The sequence below is a fragment of the Symphodus melops genome, assembly GCF_947650265.1.
Source record: "Symphodus melops genome assembly, chromosome: 8".
Classification (NCBI taxonomy): domain Eukaryota; kingdom Metazoa; phylum Chordata; class Actinopteri; order Labriformes; family Labridae; genus Symphodus; species Symphodus melops.
The window spans coordinates 15,654,006-15,674,551 of NC_136698.1; the positions used below are offsets into that span (position 1 = coordinate 15,654,006).

Consider the following 20,546-nt stretch of genomic DNA (forward strand, 5'->3'; position numbering starts at 1 on the left):
GCAAAAAGTCAAGAATGTCTTGGACAGTGTTTTATTTCAAAATACAATTCATCACGTAAACAAAAGCTGGATGAGCCCAAGAAACTATTTACAAATCGAACATGGAGGCCTCAGTTTAGTTTTTGTTGGCATGCATCATCATGAACACATGACTACACATAAAACACAGCGCCAAAATATAAATATATGTGTAAAATAAGACTGCAGCATCAAGCAGGGTGGGGCCAGAGGGGGATCGATAAGTGTAGCTGAGGAGTCCAATATTGAAGTTGCAGCAGAGCCGAGCTGATCCGTCAGTGCTGCTGTCGGGTGATTTGAGACAGCAGCTCGAGGCCTCATGGGAGCTGCCCGTCAATCACACTCCTCAGAGTCATACTTAAAGTCCTGCATGATCTCACTCAGTGCCTCTATGTTCTTGATGATCCTGGAAAAAAAACCAAAACGACAATAGTTAATTGACAGTTTTATGATGTTACCGTGGTAACAAAGAAAAGTTTGTTACATGAAGAGGAAACAGGAAGTCCTGCAGCCGACAGCAGGTTGAAAGTGAGTGAGTGGATGGGTCAGCAGGGAGTAAGTAAACTCAGTAAACACAGGGGTGGTAAAAGCTGCTCTTACTCATGCTTGATCTCCTGAATCTGTTCTTGACAGTCCTCCTCCTCGGGGTGATCCTGGGCCCGCTGCCTGGCCAGCTGCAGCTTGGCTGTCTGTTGAGAAGCACATCAGATAAGATTCATGCAAACCATTCATCAGTGGAGGATGGGGAGACAGAGGAGGGACTCTGAGATAATAGGGGTTTTATGACTTTACTGGCAGAGAGGAAGTTGAGGTTACTTTATTAAACAAGTGTTAAACTTCATAAAACAGTGCTGCACATCATGGTGAACACCAGATGTATGAGATGTGGACTGTTCAAGGCTGTGGGAGGAACTGAAGCGTGGAGATTTAAACACCAGTCTCTCTCAAAGTGTCTGTTCAAACATTTATGAGAATCTCAGACTGCTGATTTCAGGTCAGTGAATTGTAACAGGACCAGTTCAAAAACAGCCACAATTGAACTCAATTTTTGTTTGGTATTAAGAAACTCAATAAAAACACCAAACACATGGTGCACTCACCTGGCAGAAGAACTTTTCACTTCAAACAATAAAACAAGACTTAAGCTTTGATTTAAAAAAACAACAAAAACAAAAACCTTCTACAAAAAAGTCCTGAAGTTATTGGATGTTTTACTTCAGAAGTCTGCCCCCTTGTTGAGAAAACAGGGAACTGAATCGAATGTTAAAGAGAGTAAACTTTTAAGACGGAGCTTAATTTACCTGACACTGATTTGAAACTACAACAAGTTTAAGAAAGCAACAAAGAAATTCTTAAAAAAATGACTTCACTGTACTAACAATTAACAAAAGAATGCTAATCATTTACGTTAATGAAATATACAAAGGATAAAGCACCATTTTCATTCGTGAGATAGCTATTACCCCAAAAATTAGACAATAACAAAGATAGCCTCAAATAGCCTAAATTGACAAAGTCAGTAGCGGGTGTCTGCCACAATAACAGCGACGTCTCATGCTCCTAACTATCCTCATGTTGTTCTGAGGCAATGCGTTCCACTTCTCCACAAGTGCTACACACAGTTCTGCCAGGTCACATGGGGTCGGGATACGAGCGCCGCTGCTTCGTCGTGTGTTCATGGCTGCTTGAATGATGAACTGGGAATGACTTACTGACGATACCAGCTTTTTATACCCTCAGAATGTTGACAGTGATGCCACATTGAAAAAGGTTGTCTTTTTGTATTGGCCCTAATATATAATATCTAATACAGTTTCCCTCCTATCCCAAAAATCACTGCAGTCAAACAAACACTTTATGTATGAAACCCACTGTGCACCTCACAAAATCCCTAACTTATTATGAGTGGTGTACTTTTCTTTCTCCCAATCACTGCAGCAGCAGGAAGACACTACGGTGGCTTAAATACAATACGCCGGAAGGGACAAAACAGCAGGCGATTAATGGAATAGATAAAGTTTGCGTTGTAGTCTGACGTTAATCATTTGCGAGTATTGGCTTAAAGTAACAGCCTGAGTTATTGCATTTGGATGACTGATTTATTTGGCACACCTTAGCCAGTAAAACCACAAGTTGTTAGAGGCAGTCTGACAGAAAACAGCATGTCCTCCATTTAGCATCCATTTACTATAATTATGGTTATCACAGATAACATGCTTGAACACTGTCTGATGCCCGACAGTGGTGCCTGAAGACTTTACCAGCGCAGACGTATTGACAAAGATTGATGAGGGAATGTCTTCCCTTCCAATTACTTCAGAAACTTTCAGAGATCTTTCGACCTTGACTATTTTAACTAGACATTTTTAACACTTTTAAGGATCAACAGGAACGCAGTCACATTTTTGTACACTGTTAAAAAATAAAGGTGAGCAACCTATTCACTGGACCATCCCACAACACAGGCAATGTAGTTTTAGATTATCAACGCACGCATTATTTTAGAAAAGAGAAGAGTGTTTACATACCAGGTCCAGTTTCTGCTTCTCTTTGCTCTGCAGCTTGTCAATGTGCTCGGAGAGGTCGGCTCGATCAAATTCACGATGCAGCCTCCCCTTGATCTCCAGCACCTCTGTGGAGATGCCACAGAAGGCCTGTGTTATCTCGTGGACCAGCTGCCTGTAGTGGTCAAAGTCATAATGAGGCCCGGTCCTCAAGTAGGCCTCGTGACCTCTGGAAGGAAGTTAGCAGACAAAACAAGAAGAAGAAGAAGCAAAAAGAAAAACACAAGCTTAAGTGAATTTGAAGAACAGAAAGGACTCATAACATGTTAATGTATGTGAGGTTAGTTAAACATGCGTTAACTTATTCTTAGTTCAGTAGGTCTTAAAAATATACAAACATACTCTTCAAAGAGTCGATAGGTCTCCACCCGCTCAGACTGAAGGTGATAAAATCTCTGGATCAGAGCCTTAAAGTCTGTGGGGATCTGCAGTGAGGAAAGAGGATGATTTATTTCAGCATTTATAGGACAAAATTTAAATACCCATCATCTAAATGAAAGGAGCGGTATTATTACAGTACTTGTTTGCACATTACTTCATCATGACACCCCTTTCATTAAAAAGGGTAAACACTTTTAATATATCTGTATCCATATTATTACTGCATTATGTCTAGCCCTTTCATGCATGAATTATGATAACCTCAGTAGGGATTTTTTTTTACTAAGTGTTTTCATTCATCTTTAGGCATGAAAAACAAGGTTTGAACTTTTTTTTTCCCAACACACATTTATAAAGATATATTTATCTGTCCACTCAGGTGGACAGCATGCATTTGTATCAACGTATGTATTTAACAAACAAATGAATACACTTGTAAAATAAACTGTGTGAAATGTGATGTGAACTATAAAATAATATAATTGTATGCATGCATAACAAACAAAAAAAACACCATTGAGGAATTCACTCTCCTGTAAAGATTCACAAGGCTCTCACTCGTGATCTATCAAATGTCAGCTATCATAAGGTGCACTGCCCCAGTACAAACTTACACTGAATGTTTTTTTTTTACATCAAAATCAGAACTAAAATCTGATTTATTAGCCAGGTCAAAAAAAGAAAGAGTATACACACCACTGGCATAAAATTGAACCTGTTGGTCTCAGAACTGAGGATAGTATGACACTAGCATCATCCTCCTCCTCACTTGAATGTGGTAATTCCTGCACTATCCTGTAGGCCTGCCTATTATGCTCTGCTCCTGAGCTCTAAGAAATATAAAGAACTTAAAGTTATATTCTAAAAACACAAACAAATTGATTTACAGGCAAAAAAAGTGACTATGGATGAAGTATTTTGAAGAACAGCAGCAGTAACAGACTAATTGTAGTCTAGGAATTGGAGTTGAAATATAGCTTGTGATGCATGACGTACACTGTAGTGGACACATGATTAATCCTAATTTTCTCCCATTATAAAATCAATACTTGGAAAATTTAGCAATTACTTGACTCTTTAGATGTTACTTGATGTCACCATATTTTTCTTACCTTCAAGGGTCTCTTTTTATAGAAAGTCTGAACAGAAAAAAATGAGCAGTTTGCTGCTTGACTGTCTGTTGGCCATCTCAGTTTCCCACTCTTTTTTAGTCACATGCAATGGCTGGCCAATGGATTGCAGTGTATGAGATGATGCCATAGCATCCACTGTAGTGGCTGATGTGCAGCTGTGCCATCAAAACGCATGCATATACAAGAAAACAGCTTTTGAATAGCTGTACACTGTAGTGACCTCTATGCATGAAAGGGATAGGCTTCTGAACAGACCTTTTAAAAAACTTACAATAATTACTACTTTACTTGACAGTCTTAATTGTTTTTTTTCAGTTGTGAATAAAATAAAGGTTCCTCTGCTTTACTAATAATGAAATTAAATATTAAACTTAGCACAACAACTACATCAACACTGTCACAGTTAGCATTAGCCGGTCTTAGCTTAGTGCAACACATGTGGATGTTTTGTTTTCAAGACTTCCAAATAAACTGTGGCATGACTCTCAGATACTCACCATGGTAAGCTGCTCGGAAATAATGTCTCTACGTGTCTATAGTTTATATAATCGACATATTCAAAGGTCTGTTTCTCGTGTGTTTATGTGACTCGGCAAACAGCCTCCCATGTCCGCGGGATGTGACGACATGCACAGTTTATTTTTTCAAAATAAAAGCGCTCATATAGCCTAAATACAGTGATAGGGTTTTTAGTAGCCTACGTCTGTGATTTAATGTTTCCATAAATGTGTTAGATACCCGAACAGGCTAACAAATAAAAACATGTAAACAATGCTTTAAAGTTTAGCTTAAAATATTAACTCCTTTTTTATACATTTACACGTTTGTAGCCCGCTCAAATGTTATTGATGAAGATTTGGTTGGTGCTGTTTAAAAAATAGTAAGGCGGAGTGTAAGGACATTTAAAGACATGTCAAGTTGAAAAAAAGAAAGCTGAAAATTTTGTGAAATCAATATGGCTTATCAGGTACTGTAATGAAGCTGTAGAGTAGAAATTGAGATTCAGTTTCAATTATCAATCCAATCCAACAATCAGAGTCTAATTCAAATATTGTTTTATCACAATGTGTTATTGATAATATATCACAAAGAAAGAAAGAAAAAACATTGAAGGGTAACGTGTGTTTGTTTGAGGAAGGGGTTCATTATGGTAGTTTTTGTACGTAAATGATTTGTGTGAAGTGAAATAGACTGCAAGCAGTTCGACCTTAATATCATAACCTGTGTTGCTGATAGATACAGGTTCATTGTCCTGTTTTAGTCCTTTGAGTGTCTAACTTGTGCATATGATGAGGGGATACTAACAGGGAAACTGCTGTAAGGGGTTTAACCAAATGTCCCTAATGCTGAATCTATAAAACAGACTGAATGATAGAAGAAGGCATAACCCAATTGGGTGTCTGACAAGAAACACTGAGACTTAATGTAAGCTGCAAGCATCTATTTAGAACAATCTCTCATTACACTGCTAGTTGCTTCAGAGACATTACATATGATATACATCTCTTCAAGTATGGTCATAGCTACTCAGAATAAATTGTAGTCTGCTGACATCATGATCATTTCTACAGAGTGCAGGCGACCCAAACTGAACAAATACAGAGAGATTCGTACTATCAACTGCTGACTAAATATGCCATTACAGGGTCAACTTGATGGCTGGATAATCACTTTCTTTTTCTTTCTTTTAATAAATCCTAAACTTGTGCTATGTGTAATGGGAGGAAATGAAAGGTTTTATTTTGAAAGCGTCATAGAGCAACTGACAGCACACTGCAATGAGCAATCAAATGTTTCTATATACAATTAGCAACACTTTTTTTGTAAATAGTTACAGAAGGTTAATGTTAAAGTGCATGTAAAATGTTTAATCGACTGTAGTGATGTTTTATAATAGGCTAAACGATTTTGCCATTAAACGATTATTTCCCCCAAACTCTTAGATTTTAGCAACGGGTCCCACTGAAACATTCTTTAGGTGCATAATTGAAGCTTGTGAGATAATGTGTATGCTGTTTGAAAGTGTCACCTCAATATGGAGGAAAGAGGTCGTCAAGCTACTACTGTGCTGACGCGGGCACTCCTACGCCTTTAGTCGCCCTCTGCAGCCGCTCATTGGTCCATTCAGCATCTTCAGCACCACGCAGCTGAACAGCGACATTCAGCCATGCAGCCTTCATCCGAGGAGGATGCCGAGCCGCGTACGCTGTCCTACACGGCTACTGTCACACTGTTTATTTGAATTTTTTTTCCAGCCTTATTGGCCTTATTTCATTGGTCTATAACAGATGTTGACAGTCGCTTTATTCACAGCTCATTTTCTACCTCCTCTTTACCAGAATCGACCAGCTAGTGTCGTCTAACCCTGCAGGGGGAGGCTGTTTTTCCCGTCAGAGATGCACCCGTGTTTGGTATGTTTCCATCCCATCCCGTCGAGTGGGTTGGAATGACGGACAGTAACGTCGCCCCTCAAGTTACTCGCAGCAGCATCGTCTCATGTACGACAGCACTTCCTCGTCGAGCCTTAACGCCCGACCACAGGGTCCCCCTGCCGGCGCCCCAGTCTCCGCCGGTCCCACGACGCCTCTTATGACATGACAGCTCGGGGAAGGAAGAAGAGGATCAAAGGTTACGGGCTTGGGTCCGTGCAGGAGCAAAGAGGGGTCAGATCGTTGACGAGGGGGCACACGGAAACTCTGCACTGTCTGAGGATACAAACACACCTGAATCAAAGATTCATGCGATAGGCTACTTTTTTAATCCATCCAGGTTGTTTCTCTTGGGATATAAGACTGCGGGGTTTGCCCAAGACCAGCGCCCGTGGAGCTGGTGTATGTGTCAACGGGGGACACAGAGTCCTGAAGCCTTACCGTGTCTCTGATTTGGGCCTACAGAGTGGTAGCACCCACCTTTGCCTTACAGTTTACTCTGATGCACGGCCTCATAGTTCTGGTTCTGGTCCAGTCCCGGTCAGCAGCGCTGCTTCACAGGCCTGTAAGGCTTACTTGGCTGCTCCTGACCATCACCTTCACCTGCACCGCCATGGGCTGCATCCAGAGCATAGCCTGTAACAAGTCCCGGATCAAAAGAGAGAACATCGTGGTGTATGACCTGTCAGCCACCATAGACCATTGCTCCACAGTGATCGAGGAGAACTCGCCGATAGTGTTGCGATACAAGACGCCCTATTTTAAAGCCTCCGCGCGGATTGTGATGCCCCCTATACCGCGCAATGAGACCTGGGTGGTTGGCTGGATCCAGGCGTGCACACAGATGGAATTTTACAACACCTATGGAGACGTCGGCATGTGAGTTCACACTTCACACCTCTGTCACCTGTGTCCCCATAACACTCCTGTGACGTCTACAGATATGAAAAGTGCATGCCTGTCCACCCTTATGCACCACACTGAGTTGCACAGAGGAGCATTTGTGCACGCAGCAGGTTAACTGTGCTTGTCAGCCTTCTTCATTCAGACGCCCACTGGCAGATTCTGTTCCTGTGACTTTGGCACCTATATAGAAAAGCTGCTATTAAGGGAACTAAACAACAGTTGATACACTCACATTCAACAGAGACATGTTCTCCCCCACACCCCCACATTATCCGGAGGGCATATGTGAGGGGGTGTTTAATCTCCCCGGGTTTATTGCAAATGATTGGATGTAGGGGTGAGAGGATAGGGTAGTGTGGTGTGGCATCAGATTGGACTTAAAGGCACAGCATGGACGGGGGCCACCAGATGACAAAAACTGCTGGGCACAACAAAGAGATGATGATAATCCTCTGCTGACATACTGAACCACTAGATATCATTTACAGGCGGCTGTTGTGGTCTCACTGTAAGCTTGGCGATAAATTATATAGCCTATCCCGTTAGCCTACTTCATACTCCCTGTTCTTTTAAATGACAATTCATGGATTTGTATACAAGTTTTTTAACAATTCTCTACTTATATTTAATTTAAAAAATAGATAATGACCTGGAGGACTATAAATGAGTCCTTCAAAAAGGTTGGTTACACATAAGTTTAAAATGTTGTTTCTGCAGATCAGTACTTTCTCAGAACAGGGAGGATACTACACTAGAAGGGTAGCCCAGGTAGTGCTGTAAACTTCTTCATGCTTCAGCTACATTGAAAATTCTAGTCTGTATAATCAATTCATTGCTGTTCCATTCATCATATTTTTTTTGGTTAAAAAAAAAAGAGAATGGCACAGTTACTCATTGCTCCAGGTCTCATCCTGTCTATCTCACCTCAGGTCGAGCTGGGAGCTTCCTCAGCTCCGAGAAGGCCTGGTGAGGGCCATCAGCGACTCCGACGGTGTGAGCTACCCCTGGTATGGAAACACAACAGAGACCGTCACTATAGTTGGCCCCACCTCCAAGCCATCCCGCTTCATCGTTAGCATGAATGACAATTTTTACCCCAGCGTCACCTGGGCTGTGCCAGTCAGTGAATCCAACACCCCCTTGCTGACAAACATTAAAAGAGATCAGAGCTTTACCACCTGGCTGGTGGCTTTAAACACCACATCTAGGGAAAAGATCCTGCTCCACACTATCAAGTGGAGGATGAGGGTCGATATCTCTGTGGATCCGTCCCTGCCTCTAGGCTCCAGGGCCAGGCTGGTTGGGCGGGTGCACCAGGACCAGCCAAGGGTGCTGACTCGCATGGAGCCCATCCCTCCTAATGCCATGGGGAGGCCCAACGCTAACGACGCCCAGGTTCTGATGTGGAGGCCAAGGAGAGGGCCTCCACTTGTTGTCATACCACCCAAGTAGAGCAATGAGAGAATCTGTTTGGTGGTTTACTATTTCTGAAGAGCAAACAAAATAATCAGAAGAAAAAATGAAGGCTCAGACTTACCCTGTCAATGGCATAAATCTTAGTTGCAGTCTTTGGTGTGTAAAATCTTGAGGTGACACTTGCCTTAATTCCAAAATGCTGCCTTTGACGATCCTGAAAGTTTGTTTGTCGCCACTTCTGGTGCTGATGAGCTGTTTGGCCTTCAACTCAACCCAGCACAACTGAGCAAAACTTTGAAAATCTGCCATTAGTGCTGGGATGTAACACAAACTTGTACTGTAGCTACTCAGGCCCAGAAAAAAAACAGACCCTGTTTAAGAAGGTTCTTCAGCCTTAATGATGACATAATGCTAGCCTGCTCTGTACTGTACAGTAGAGTGAAGTGTAAGAGGGTAACAAATGAAGGATAGTAGTATCTATGTGTTAAACAGAATACTGCTGCAGAGTTTATATGTAAGGGACAAAGACAAGTTTCATATTAGTGGACGTTCAAAAATGATACGAGTGTGAGTTTACAGGCATGTGTGCACCTGCTTGTGGTTGTGTGTTTTATACAATGGAGCCTAAGGGTTGGGTCCTGGCTTGCTGCTTTGTCACACCAGACTGCCTCACATAAACACACATATACATGTGGCATTATGCTACAAGGAAGGTAAGTTTTAGAATGACTTAAAAACTGAAAGATTGTCAACATACATGCATCCTCAGAACTACTTTGCATTTACATATCACAGAAAATGTAGACACATGGATTTGGTCACATGAACACAGTTTATGCATTGACAACAATCTTAAAAGAAGACCTGCACCAGGATATTTCTTTTACAATCACTAATGTCCAGTTCATCAAAGCTGCAGAGCTTCTCCATCCCTGCCTTTTGAAAGCCATGATGCCTGTGTTGATGACAGCCTTTAAAACAATAATTGTGTTTATACCATGTCCAATGTAACCAGATCTATGGGGTAAAGAAACAAGGATGGTACTGTACAGATCATGACATTAGCCTGCTTTCATCTGCAAGCAGAGCTTTTTTATCTATGTTGTTAAAGAGCAAAGATTGTAGTACAAGAGAACCGTATTAATGTGACAAGATTTAAAGAATCAGGTTGTGTGAAGTACAAAAACTTACCTCTTGCAGCATGTAGCCATGTAGATTTTTGGGACTTTATTTGTTGAAGATTTGAGTTGTGTGTCAGTGAAATTTCTGTCTCTGAAACAATGCAGTTGAGATGAATGAACTTTAACAGTTACTCTTTTCACTTAAAAGCTGCATTTCAACATTGCATCAAAAAGACTTTAGACAAGTCTAAAGCCATGCTTGCAGCGATGTGACTCTTTATTTGGACAGAGTATGGTCAAAACGTATTGCTAACTTGTCATTATCAAGAATGCTAACACACTTTTGTTTCATCATCCATATGAGCATGCTATCAGTTATGAGCGCACAAGATGATACTGATGAGAATCTCCATGTTTGCAGTCTTAAACCAAAGCACTTGACAGTGACATACTGTGTATCTTTAGACAACCTTATGGTTGGGAAGGGACAAATAATACCAAGACAATAATACAGCATTTGGTGGCAATCAGTTGCTGTGATAATGTTACAAGCTACAAGAGCAAACATTGAGGGTAGTTGACAAATCCTAATTATTTACCGGCTTCTTGACTAAATAGCACTTAGTGAACCCCCATATTTCAAGTTTTAAACTGAACAGATACTTAAAAGCTTCTGGTGAGACTACAGCTAACGTAACCATATTTTTCACCCACGTCCTAGCTAACAGTTCTATTATTTGATAAGATTTGATAATGGTAGTGTTACTTGATAAATTTGGAAAAGGCCTTAAGTTCCTAGGTAATATGTTAACCAGGAACATACTGCATGGTTCATGCAAATTTAGTGAGGAACTTATTTCAGAAATAACTTTAAAATGCTATAATGCTAGCTTTAGCTGCGTTCAATGGTAGCTAATGGGTAAAAATAGATTGTTTGTTGCTAAACTATGGCTCCATATCCATAAATTGTACAAGTCTTTCAGTAAACGAACAACCAAGAAGAACTTTTGACAACTTTGTGATAAGGTAACAACTTTTTTTTTCCGTTTATGACTTGGGAAAACTTGGGAGCAGGTCAGTACAACATTATAGCAGCATCTGAGCTACAGGCCCTGAGTGAGTCATCAGGGGAAATGGACACTATTTGGAAAAAAAAGAAAGAAAGGTGAATAGAAACAGTTTCTGTAAAGTTGTTTCTATTGTTGATTTATATGAAAATGTCCAGTATCAGTTGGTGTCTAGTTAATCTACATTGTATCGGACAGAGGCAGAAATTTCAGAGGCGGTTGTCTCAAAACCTCCAAATAGCCCAAGTTATCTTCGTGGCATGGTATTGATAGAATTTAAAAAAAAAATGTTTTGTTTGTATTTTTGTTGTTGTTGTTGACGTGATCCTTTAAAGACTGGTGTAGTATTTGGTTTACAGACATGCAGTCTCTTGTGCCATTATGATGTTAGACAAAATGTGTTTCTATGAGGACAAATGAGTGAAATTGAAAATCCGAGTGCAGCTTAAGAATATTAACATTTCACAATCACGTTGAATATGAAAATGTTAATTTTGTATTTCAAGATTGCTCTATATGATGTTTTTCTGTTTGGACACATCGGGCCAGTGAAACAGGATTTGGTCCAGACGAGACAGAGATGAAGAGAGACAGAGGATGTGACCACCTCATCATACCCATGCTGCTCATTACTCCTGGTGCAAACCAACGAGCCTTCATACACTCACCTGATCTAGAATGATACAAGAGCTGAGATCAGCTGAAGGAGTGTTTTTTCCTCTGTATTGTGCAATAGAGGGAGTACACACTGGATATTTGAAACACATGCAAATTGTAGCCATGACACAGGAGCATTTCTTGGGGCAGACAGCAGCTGACAATCAAGGGAAACATCCGGAGCAGCACTTTTAACTAGAAAAGAAATAACTAGAAGATCTCAATAAGTCTGTGATTTTATTCAGGGATTTGGAGATTTTTTTAGGCTGAAACAAAGGGAAAAACTTTTTTTTCACGTTGCCCAGTTGAAAATAAATTGTCGGCAAAAAACCCCAAAACAACGGAATTTATCTTTGACCATGAGGCAACACAGTCTGTCTGTATATGAGGACTTCATGTGTGTGTTAGAAAAACAGATGTGCCTGAGGAGTGGTGGGTAGAGCAACACACAGCCCCTCATGAGGAGCGAGTCATTTATCCTTCTCGTTCTGCTGATTGACTGGAGTTTAATGCAGTTATGGGTTTCAAATGGCTGGGTAATGGTGTTTTACAGTGTCATGATATAAAGACATGAATCCCTGGCGTCCTTTCTCTCAGACTGTCTGGCTTTTGCATGCAGTGTTTTTAAACTCATTAAAACAAATGCCAGAAATATCAGTGTGAATTTATTCCTGTTGTGTAGTTTGCAGTTTTACAGCGTTGTGCCAAGTACGAAATTAGATTAGAGGTAGACGTGTTGTTGCTGCAAAACTTACTCGAATAAGAGGTAGGGGGATAAAATGCTGAAAGAATGACAGGCTGCGATAGGACGATAAATAAATTAGAAATTATTTTAAGAAGAATGTGTTACTGCTGTCTAAATTGGGTTTCTCAGCAACACAGAGCCCTTTGATTTTCTGAATTCAAGTCATTGTATCATTCATGTGGATTTTGTGAGTACAAGGTCTGACAAGACATACAGAATAAATGCAACACACACATTCAATAGTTTTTTTTTTCTTTTTGAAAAGATTTAAATATTGAATATCAAAACAGAGTTATTAATCATACCCGCTTTATCACCAAAACCTTTGCTCTAAAGGAAAAACATTAGTAATCACACAATGCAAGGATTCTTTCTTTGTGAAATACACCTGACAGATGTCTAATGTCATTAGAATCAAGAAATCAGAATCAGACCGATGAGATTCAGCTGAGTCAAAATCATTTGTTTTTATTATTTTATCAAAAATGTAAATTAATTTATTTCTGAATTAGTTAATAACAATGAGTTGAATGTTTAACATGTATGGCTTTTAAAATCACGTTATTTTCTAATGACTGAATAAATAACTTACGAAGACAATTCCTTTGGATTTAAAGATGAAAGGGTGCCATCATTTACCCAAGATGAACATAACTTTAAGTTTTACTAATTATTTATTTCCATGTAATCACGTTTTAAACAAAACGAGAAAAAATATGTACATCTTCCAAATGAAATCCTGGAACAGCCGAGAGCAGTATTTCTGAAATGAATGAACATATTCCTTTAAACCCAGATTAATTTTAATCATAAAACTCCAACATATGCAGAGACCAGTCTCATTCAGTAAAACAAATCTGTCACGGAGACACGCACTTATCAAAGACGTCCCGGTGATTATAGGTTGCCTGGCAACAGAACACATTTCCAAAAATAGCTGAAACAAATGCAACATGAGAGTCATCAGTAAGGGCACAATACCTTATGGTCACTATAAAGTCGATATAACCACAGACTGAAGACTCCTGTTGCATTGAGGTTTGACTTCCAGGAAGAGATACATCTCCCTTTTTAGCATGATGCTGATTGTGTATTGTTCACAGCTTTAGAGTATGTAATAGACTGAAGGGCTCATTACTGGAAGGAACAATTGTGCGTTCAGAGCTCAAAGTGTGACATGAAAGACTCAGAACCATAAATACTGCAACTCTTAAGTGAGTCAGCCAACAGTGTGGGCCTATTTCCCGACAGGGAAAATGTTCTGACTGTCTGCCTATTTTGTCCATTACAGTACAGGTATGATTGATGTGGCATTTACAATGGCAGTCAATTAGGTTTTGGAAAAAAAAAAAAAACAATCAGTAGGTCCTGACCGGAAACCCTCTCCACATCTGGAGCTGTGACAGCTAGGATTATCTCAGCGGCGGCAATTATAGGAAAACGAGAAACACAATCCTATTGCCACAGTTTTCTTTTCTCGTTGGTTACCCTTCTTAACGGAGGCACTATTGGTGTGTGAGACCAATCACAGCACTAATCTTGCTTATTTTATTAGCCTTCTTTTTCCTTCTCCCTGTTAACAGTCTGCTTACCTCTTCTCCTCTTACTCCCCTGCTCTCTGTTAGTGACCAAAGTATGCTATAAGGACCTTTCCCCTTCTTTCTCTTGATGCTTCAACAGGACCTCCTCCTGCTGCTGCAGTGTAAGCTGTGAAAGTCCTAGGCCCTGCTGGGGTTGGAGGACGGCTTAAATTCGTAGCCGTACAAGAAAGTAGCCATGATAACGAAAATGGCCCCCAAGAAGAACATGCTGTGGAAGACAGAGGATGAAACGGTCAGGTCAAGAAATAATGAAAGGAAATATTCTGAAAAGATTAAGAGATGTAAGGACTATTTGTTTTTACCCTGAGGGGTCGAAGTCCTGAAGCAGAAAGTATGATATCAGAGTTGACAGGATGATGGAGAGCGACGTAGCAAAGCCTTTGAGGATGTTGTCTGCATACTTGATGACCGCTGCAATGACCAGACCCCCAAGCGCCTGGAGAAACAACAAACACACAGACACAGATGGACTGAGGCATGACCTGTACTGGCCCACAGAGAGTTTGCTCCAAGAACTAAAAAGCCTGTGCTGTGAGAACTGATAATATGTATTGAACATATTTGCTGGGAAACATGTTGAATCTGCGGAGTGGACGTTACCTGCAGTGCTACCACAGTCCAGGTGATTGTGTTGTATCCCTGGAACATTCCTGACTCCCTCACCCTCTCTCCATCGTAGGCTAACATCCCGAAGATTCCAAACACCAGCCCGAACATACCTGGAAAAACACGCACAAGTAAATAAATGATTCAAAACTTGGATAGACTTGGACTTGGATAGCCCCAGAGGTTGTTTTTCTCTTAATACAGGTATGAAATAAAGTCAAAGGAAATAAAGAAGGGAGACACATTTGCCAGAGTCAATTCAAAACAAAGTCAAGATTAGTCCTTCCAGACCTTTAAAAAGATAGATCTCTGATGAGGTTAAAGTGACATCCTGAGATTGTTTGTGATATCATCAGTCCGCCCCCCCAAAAAAATTATGTATGAAATCAAATTGAAAACATCATGCACAGGGCTGGGTGTTTCACGATTCAATTCGATTTTGATTCTTGGGCTAACGATTAGTTCAGAATCAATTTTAGATTCAAAACAATTTTGGATTCAAAATCTATTTTGATTTAGTAGATACTTCTGGATCTACTAAAGTCATCTGTGAGGCTAGCTGGATTTCTTGTTGCTCTGTTTGGCATTCTACCGAGTTATAGAGCAGGGAGTGGCTGATAGGCTAGCCCCTCCTCCTCCAAAAAAAAAAAGATTTGCTTTTTTTTTTAACAGATAAATCGATTTTTGAAAATTATGAATCAATTTCAAATCTCAGTAGAGAAGAATGGCAATTTCTTCACTTTTTTTAACCACATCAAGTTATTCATACACCGACAACAAGAATATTACATTCTTAGTCAATAAATCAATATTTCTACAGTATTTCCTTTACTTCATGATTATCCATTTATCCCACAGCAGCTACGAATAAATACATTTCCTCTTGGACTCCTTTCTGAAGATCAGCAGGTGAAAAAGCTTCAATCTCACAGCGGGAATCACAGAAAATGTAACACATGGCTCACACGCTCCAGGGTAAAAATAAACCAGACAGGTACATTCATCTCTGCTGAAACATGTCAGAGGTAAAAGCTTAGCTGGCTCTCTAAGAGGAAACTGTTCACACACATAAGCTTACTGGACCTCAAAAACAGGAGGTAAAGCCCTTTTTATCTGTTTTCAATGAAAGATGGTTTCTTTGAAAGTCAATAGGCTTTTAATAAATTCTGTAAACTTGAGCTTTACTTCGCAGGGTATCTAATCAAACTATGGACAAAATATTATGGAGTGTTAACTGACTGCATGGCTTGGATTGATTGGATTGATTGGCACTGACCCAGCTGGATGTTGCGAACCCAGACGCTCTGTTTGCTCTCCTTGAGGATCTTCTCAAAGTAGACCCCGGCAAACCCACTGGAGCAGCACGCCACCAGCACAGCTCCCACGCCCACAAACTGGGAGCCTGCAGAGAGCGCCTCCTTCTCTGGGGTCTTTTCAGACTCCGAGGGCCACTGCAAACACAAGGGACACACTAGGATTACAACAAACCTCTGACTTTGAACCCTTCATCTTAACTACAGTAAATGTACAATCACTTGCGAGAACTTAAGTTTAAAAAACAAACAGACAAAAAAACCAACAACAGTATTAAACACCTGAGCTACAAGTTAAGAAGAGAACATGAAGCTGTATCTGGTTACATGTCTTTTAAGAGATAATTTAACCAAATGGCCTTGGAGAGAAATGGACGATGGACTAGCACATGAACGACACCTAGTTTGTGCACTTAAGATCTGGACAAATCAAACAGATGTAACATCCCTTGAAGATCAGGGACATTTTTCAATCTCTTCTTATTGGAAAAATTGCCTTTCGATCAGAATGTAAAAAATGGGGTGGGGGTTCTGAGACCACCTAATTGATACTTAAACCCCCCTGAAAGCCTCAACAGCAACTTTTTTTTTTTGGGGGGGGGGGGGGGGGGGGGTTCTCACAAAAAAGAAAAATCACCTGCAATTCACTTTATACTCAGTGGACCAGATAGAGAAAATAGAGAAAAAAAGAGTGACGTCTACGGTTAGGACTTTGAATGCAAAGCATAAATTATGTATTTTCTCTGCTTTATACTCTGCTCTCAATCATAATGAAACCCCTTTGGACCAGCCTAAACTCTACTCCTTCATCCAGGAAGAAATGACCAGGGCATATTTGAAGCTCTTGCAGAAGTTACCCGACTTACAGAGTAAAACTGATGGGTGCAATACCCCCACTAGGCATCTCATTTTGGGACACAATGGGTAATTGTCTTTACAGTATACAAGGAGAACTACAGCATGTTCTTAGTATGACATGACCTCTGTCTCTCATGGTTGCCAGAGAAAGTCCCTGAAACAAACTATACTGGATACATGAAATTCATACAAAGGCATCGCCATAAAGTTGTTGAGCTGTAAAAATGCTGCAGAGAGAGTTCCTGTGCTATGTGCTGCAGTAAGCAGAAAAATTAGACTTAATGCAAAAAAAAAAAAAAAAAAGTGATGATCTCTGGTTGTGCACAGTAGAACAAATGAAAAGTATTGCAGCTGCACTTTTCTTTGGATAGAGACAAAAATAACCGAACAAGTCAAACAAAAAAAATCCTGAAAGAAATCTGCACATGACTGTGTTGGCTCTTCACCTCTACAGTATGCCTCCTCCATAAACCAACAAGAAGCCATCAGAGTGAGAAGTCACAACATAAAGCTTAAAAGAACTGTGAAAATGAGCATTTGTTTTAATGCTTAATAGTTTTTTTTTTTACAGATTCATGCTGGCTTTTCAGCTGGTTAACTTGTTAGTGGGTGACAATGTTTGCAAACACAACAGTTGCTGTGGATTTGTGTTATACATATTATTTCTGTGTTTTTTTTCCGTCACAATCATATTCCTGGGTGCACTGTTAAAGAATAAACATTTGCACCCGTCTGATCCTACAGGTTTATCAAGGTGTTTCTTCATGTTCCCCCACCCTCATTGTGCTTCTGTCTGAAGCTTAAAAACACAGCGTAAAACGGACTGCCCCTTCCTTTGTTTTACAGAGGAGGAGGAGATGTCGTCACAGCTGTTAACACCTGCCAACATCCTTCATTGGCACATCCTGCTAAACCACTGACAGACAGTATTTATTTAGTGTTGTGGCAGCAGCTATTTTTTTTGTTTGTTTGATTTATTTAACCTTTGAAACCACGTTTTGTTCTAGATCTCACCACTACGATACAGGAAAATCCAAGTGCACAGAAGAGTTCATGGCTAAAAAGACAAAGTGACACTTTCAGAAGGACCTTTTTTAGTCCTTAGATTTTCTGCCTTTGCATGGTGTCTCTTTAGTAATCAACAGTTGGTTACACAACAAACCTGCCTAACTTTACACCAGTGGACTATTAGTGCACTAAATGTTCCTTCTTAATGATCAATTCAAACAAATACTCTCCACAAGTTGACCTCCATCTATCTCCATTCTTGCCCATTTGGTGACTTCTCTCTGTCTGTCTGGCTCATCTGCTGATCTGTTTTGTTATCTGGCCAATTTCCTGCCTCAGGTTTGTCTATAAATGCACTTCATAAATGTGCTTTTTTTTAAGGTGCTATAGAAATAAAGTTGTTATTATTATTATTAATGTAATTATACCAGTTCGATTTCACAGAAGTTAATCAGAGTGAAAGGGATGATTCACAGAACTATTGGCTCAACCACAGCTCTAATAAAACAAACATTATGCTACTCTAAAATAAAAGTAAACTTGATTTATTTTGATCAGAGTGCAATACAAAAAGCTTAAGAGGGCTAAAAACAGAAATTGCTTTTTAATGGGTATAAATTACTGTGTATATTGCATGAAATGTAATACTGCTATACTTAATGTTGTATTTCTACTTATCATGTTGTATCATGGCCCCCGGAGGAACAAAACAGATTTTACTTCAGGTTGAAATATGTTTGAATCTCATATTTAAAAAAAATATCTCGTATTTCTAAAGATGGAGAAGAGGACCACATAATTTCCCTCAACACAAGTCATGAAAATACACAAAGCTGTACTGCACCTGCACAAGAGCCACTCCGGCCATAAGAATAACCAATGAGAGCCACTGGTAGATACCCAGTCTGCGGCCCAACATGGACACAGAGAACAGTGCTGTGGTCAGGATCTTTAGCTGGTATGTCACCTGATGGAGAAAAAGTGTGAGGAGTTTAAATCATTCAAAAACAAATGGTTAAATGGTACAAGAAGACAGATCCGCTCCCGGGTGTTTAACACCCAGTCAGATTTTCAATTGTGCAAGTTTGGATGATGTCCACTTAGATCTGCTGTACCTGGTAGGTGGCTGCGTCCAGGTTGGACAGTGCAACATACAGCAGGTTGTTCTGAAGGGTGTAGATCCCTGAGGGGATGGCCAGCTTCAGTGTGTCTATAGGTTTATGGGCTATTTCCTGACGAAGGACACTATTGAGAGCTCGCACACTGTACTCTGAGAAGTGAAAAGCAGGACAGGAGCAACCTGAATAACCCGTTCGAACTCATTTAGAGAGTGAGTAGAAACTCCAATCAATGCATATCGTGTTTATCCAAAGCACCAACAAGTACAAGAAAATGATACTTTCTCTTCTAATAGTAGATTTAATGTTTTCCCTTTCAGAACATGTTCAGAAATCACACCTCCATCATATCTGTACTATTTGTTTAACGCAATCCTGCACCTTATGCAATGACTCATCTCCTCTAACATGAGTTTGTCACATCAAATCACATCTCTGTTTCAATAAGGACTATAATTATATTGAGGCTTTAATTCTGTTTCTAAAACTCTACGCACAAGCCTCAAACTCAAGCGTGTGCAGCTTTCAGTCACAGGCACTGCGTCAATGTTCACTCACTGTGCTCCTTAAAGACGAGCAGCACACAGGTGAAGATCTTCATGACCTCGGCCACCACCACAGCTGAGGAGGCCAAGTACCGCGGGCCCTCGGCCTGCAGGGTGCGGGAGTAACGCATGGTGAGCACCAGGGAGGTCGTCTGGAACACCAGCACGCCCAGGGAGAGGTACTTCAGCCGGGACGAGGCCATGAGACCACTGGCCTGTTGGAAGCTACGTGCACAGTCAAGGAAAAACACAACATTACAATAAATCAAGGTGCTGTTGTTGTTGTAGTATAAGAAGGAGGTTAATACTTTTATACTCACAAAGAAAACCCTGAGACGCCTTTTTACCCGTTACTTCAGTGAAAACAAGTCTTCAGACAGTAAAACGCCCCTAGTCTACTCTCTTATCGACACTTCTGTCTTCCGCTCTCTCCCGGACCAGGTACCGGGGGGCTCAGCCCAGCTGTCAAAACAGCACCGCTTCAAATCCTGGTCAGTCCTGTGACCCGATCCGGATCTCAAGACAAGCACATCATGTGCTCACGGTTTCCACTCTGGCTGCCCCATACTTTACAGTCATTGTAGTTTGATTTACCGTCAGAAGTGAAATGAAAGGAAGTCTATTCAGTGGACACAAATGCAAATGCATGCAAGATAAAGAGCCTCGTTGACTTCCGTGTACATACTTCTTCCTCGTCCCTGTGTCAAGGTGCCCGGTGCTAACCAGCGCCCCCTGCTGACCTGAACACAGACGGCTAAAAACGCCGAAATGAATGGTTGTAAATGCAAAAGACTGCAGGTGTAGTAAATGATATATGACTATAGAGCACTGTTCAGAGGCTAGTATAAGCCCAAAACCAATAACCAGGGCGTAAATTCATATACATGATGACTTTTCCGAACAGATATCAGAATCATGAGATTATATAATAAACTAATTTAAAGTTGTACATGAGTATCTCTTCAGGGTCATAAAATATCACGACATCCTTTATGTGTGTTTGAACCATGTTACCTGAGTGTGATCATCTGTTTTTAAAAGTATTTCTTTAGCACTGTTC

At 40.4% G+C, this 20,546-nt stretch overlaps 3 protein-coding genes across 3 annotated transcripts; 1 reads left to right on the top strand and 2 right to left on the bottom strand.

Annotated features, from left to right (window-relative positions):
- Positions 1–15: 15 nt before the first annotated feature.
- rex1bd (required for excision 1-B domain containing) lies at positions 16–4,739 on the bottom strand. Its single transcript, XM_079349545.1, has 5 exons — positions 4,594–4,739; positions 2,925–3,007; positions 2,547–2,751; positions 619–707; positions 16–424 (listed from the first exon to the last, which is right to left on the bottom strand). The coding sequence occupies exons 1-5, from the start codon at positions 4,594–4,596 to the stop codon at positions 352–354; spliced, it is 453 nt and encodes a 150-aa protein (XP_079205671.1). The 5' UTR covers positions 4,597–4,739; the 3' UTR covers positions 16–351.
- Positions 4,740–6,190: 1,451 nt separating this feature from the next.
- fam78bb (family with sequence similarity 78 member Bb) lies at positions 6,191–12,762 on the top strand. Its single transcript, XM_079349539.1, has 2 exons — positions 6,191–7,404; positions 8,361–12,762. Exons 1-2 carry the CDS (start codon positions 7,028–7,030, stop codon positions 8,881–8,883), a joined length of 900 nt encoding a protein of 299 aa, XP_079205665.1. The 5' UTR covers positions 6,191–7,027; the 3' UTR covers positions 8,884–12,762.
- Positions 12,763–12,889: 127 nt separating this feature from the next.
- Positions 12,890–20,245, bottom strand: slc35a3a (solute carrier family 35 member A3a). The gene is made up of 8 exons (XM_079349538.1): positions 19,807–20,245; positions 19,500–19,711; positions 18,939–19,093; positions 18,668–18,790; positions 15,921–16,095; positions 14,639–14,757; positions 14,341–14,474; positions 12,890–14,246 (listed from the first exon to the last, which is right to left on the bottom strand). Exons 2-8 carry the CDS (start codon positions 19,687–19,689, stop codon positions 14,156–14,158), a joined length of 987 nt encoding a protein of 328 aa, XP_079205664.1. The 5' UTR covers positions 19,690–19,711; positions 19,807–20,245; the 3' UTR covers positions 12,890–14,155.
- Positions 20,246–20,546: the final 301 nt, after the last annotated feature.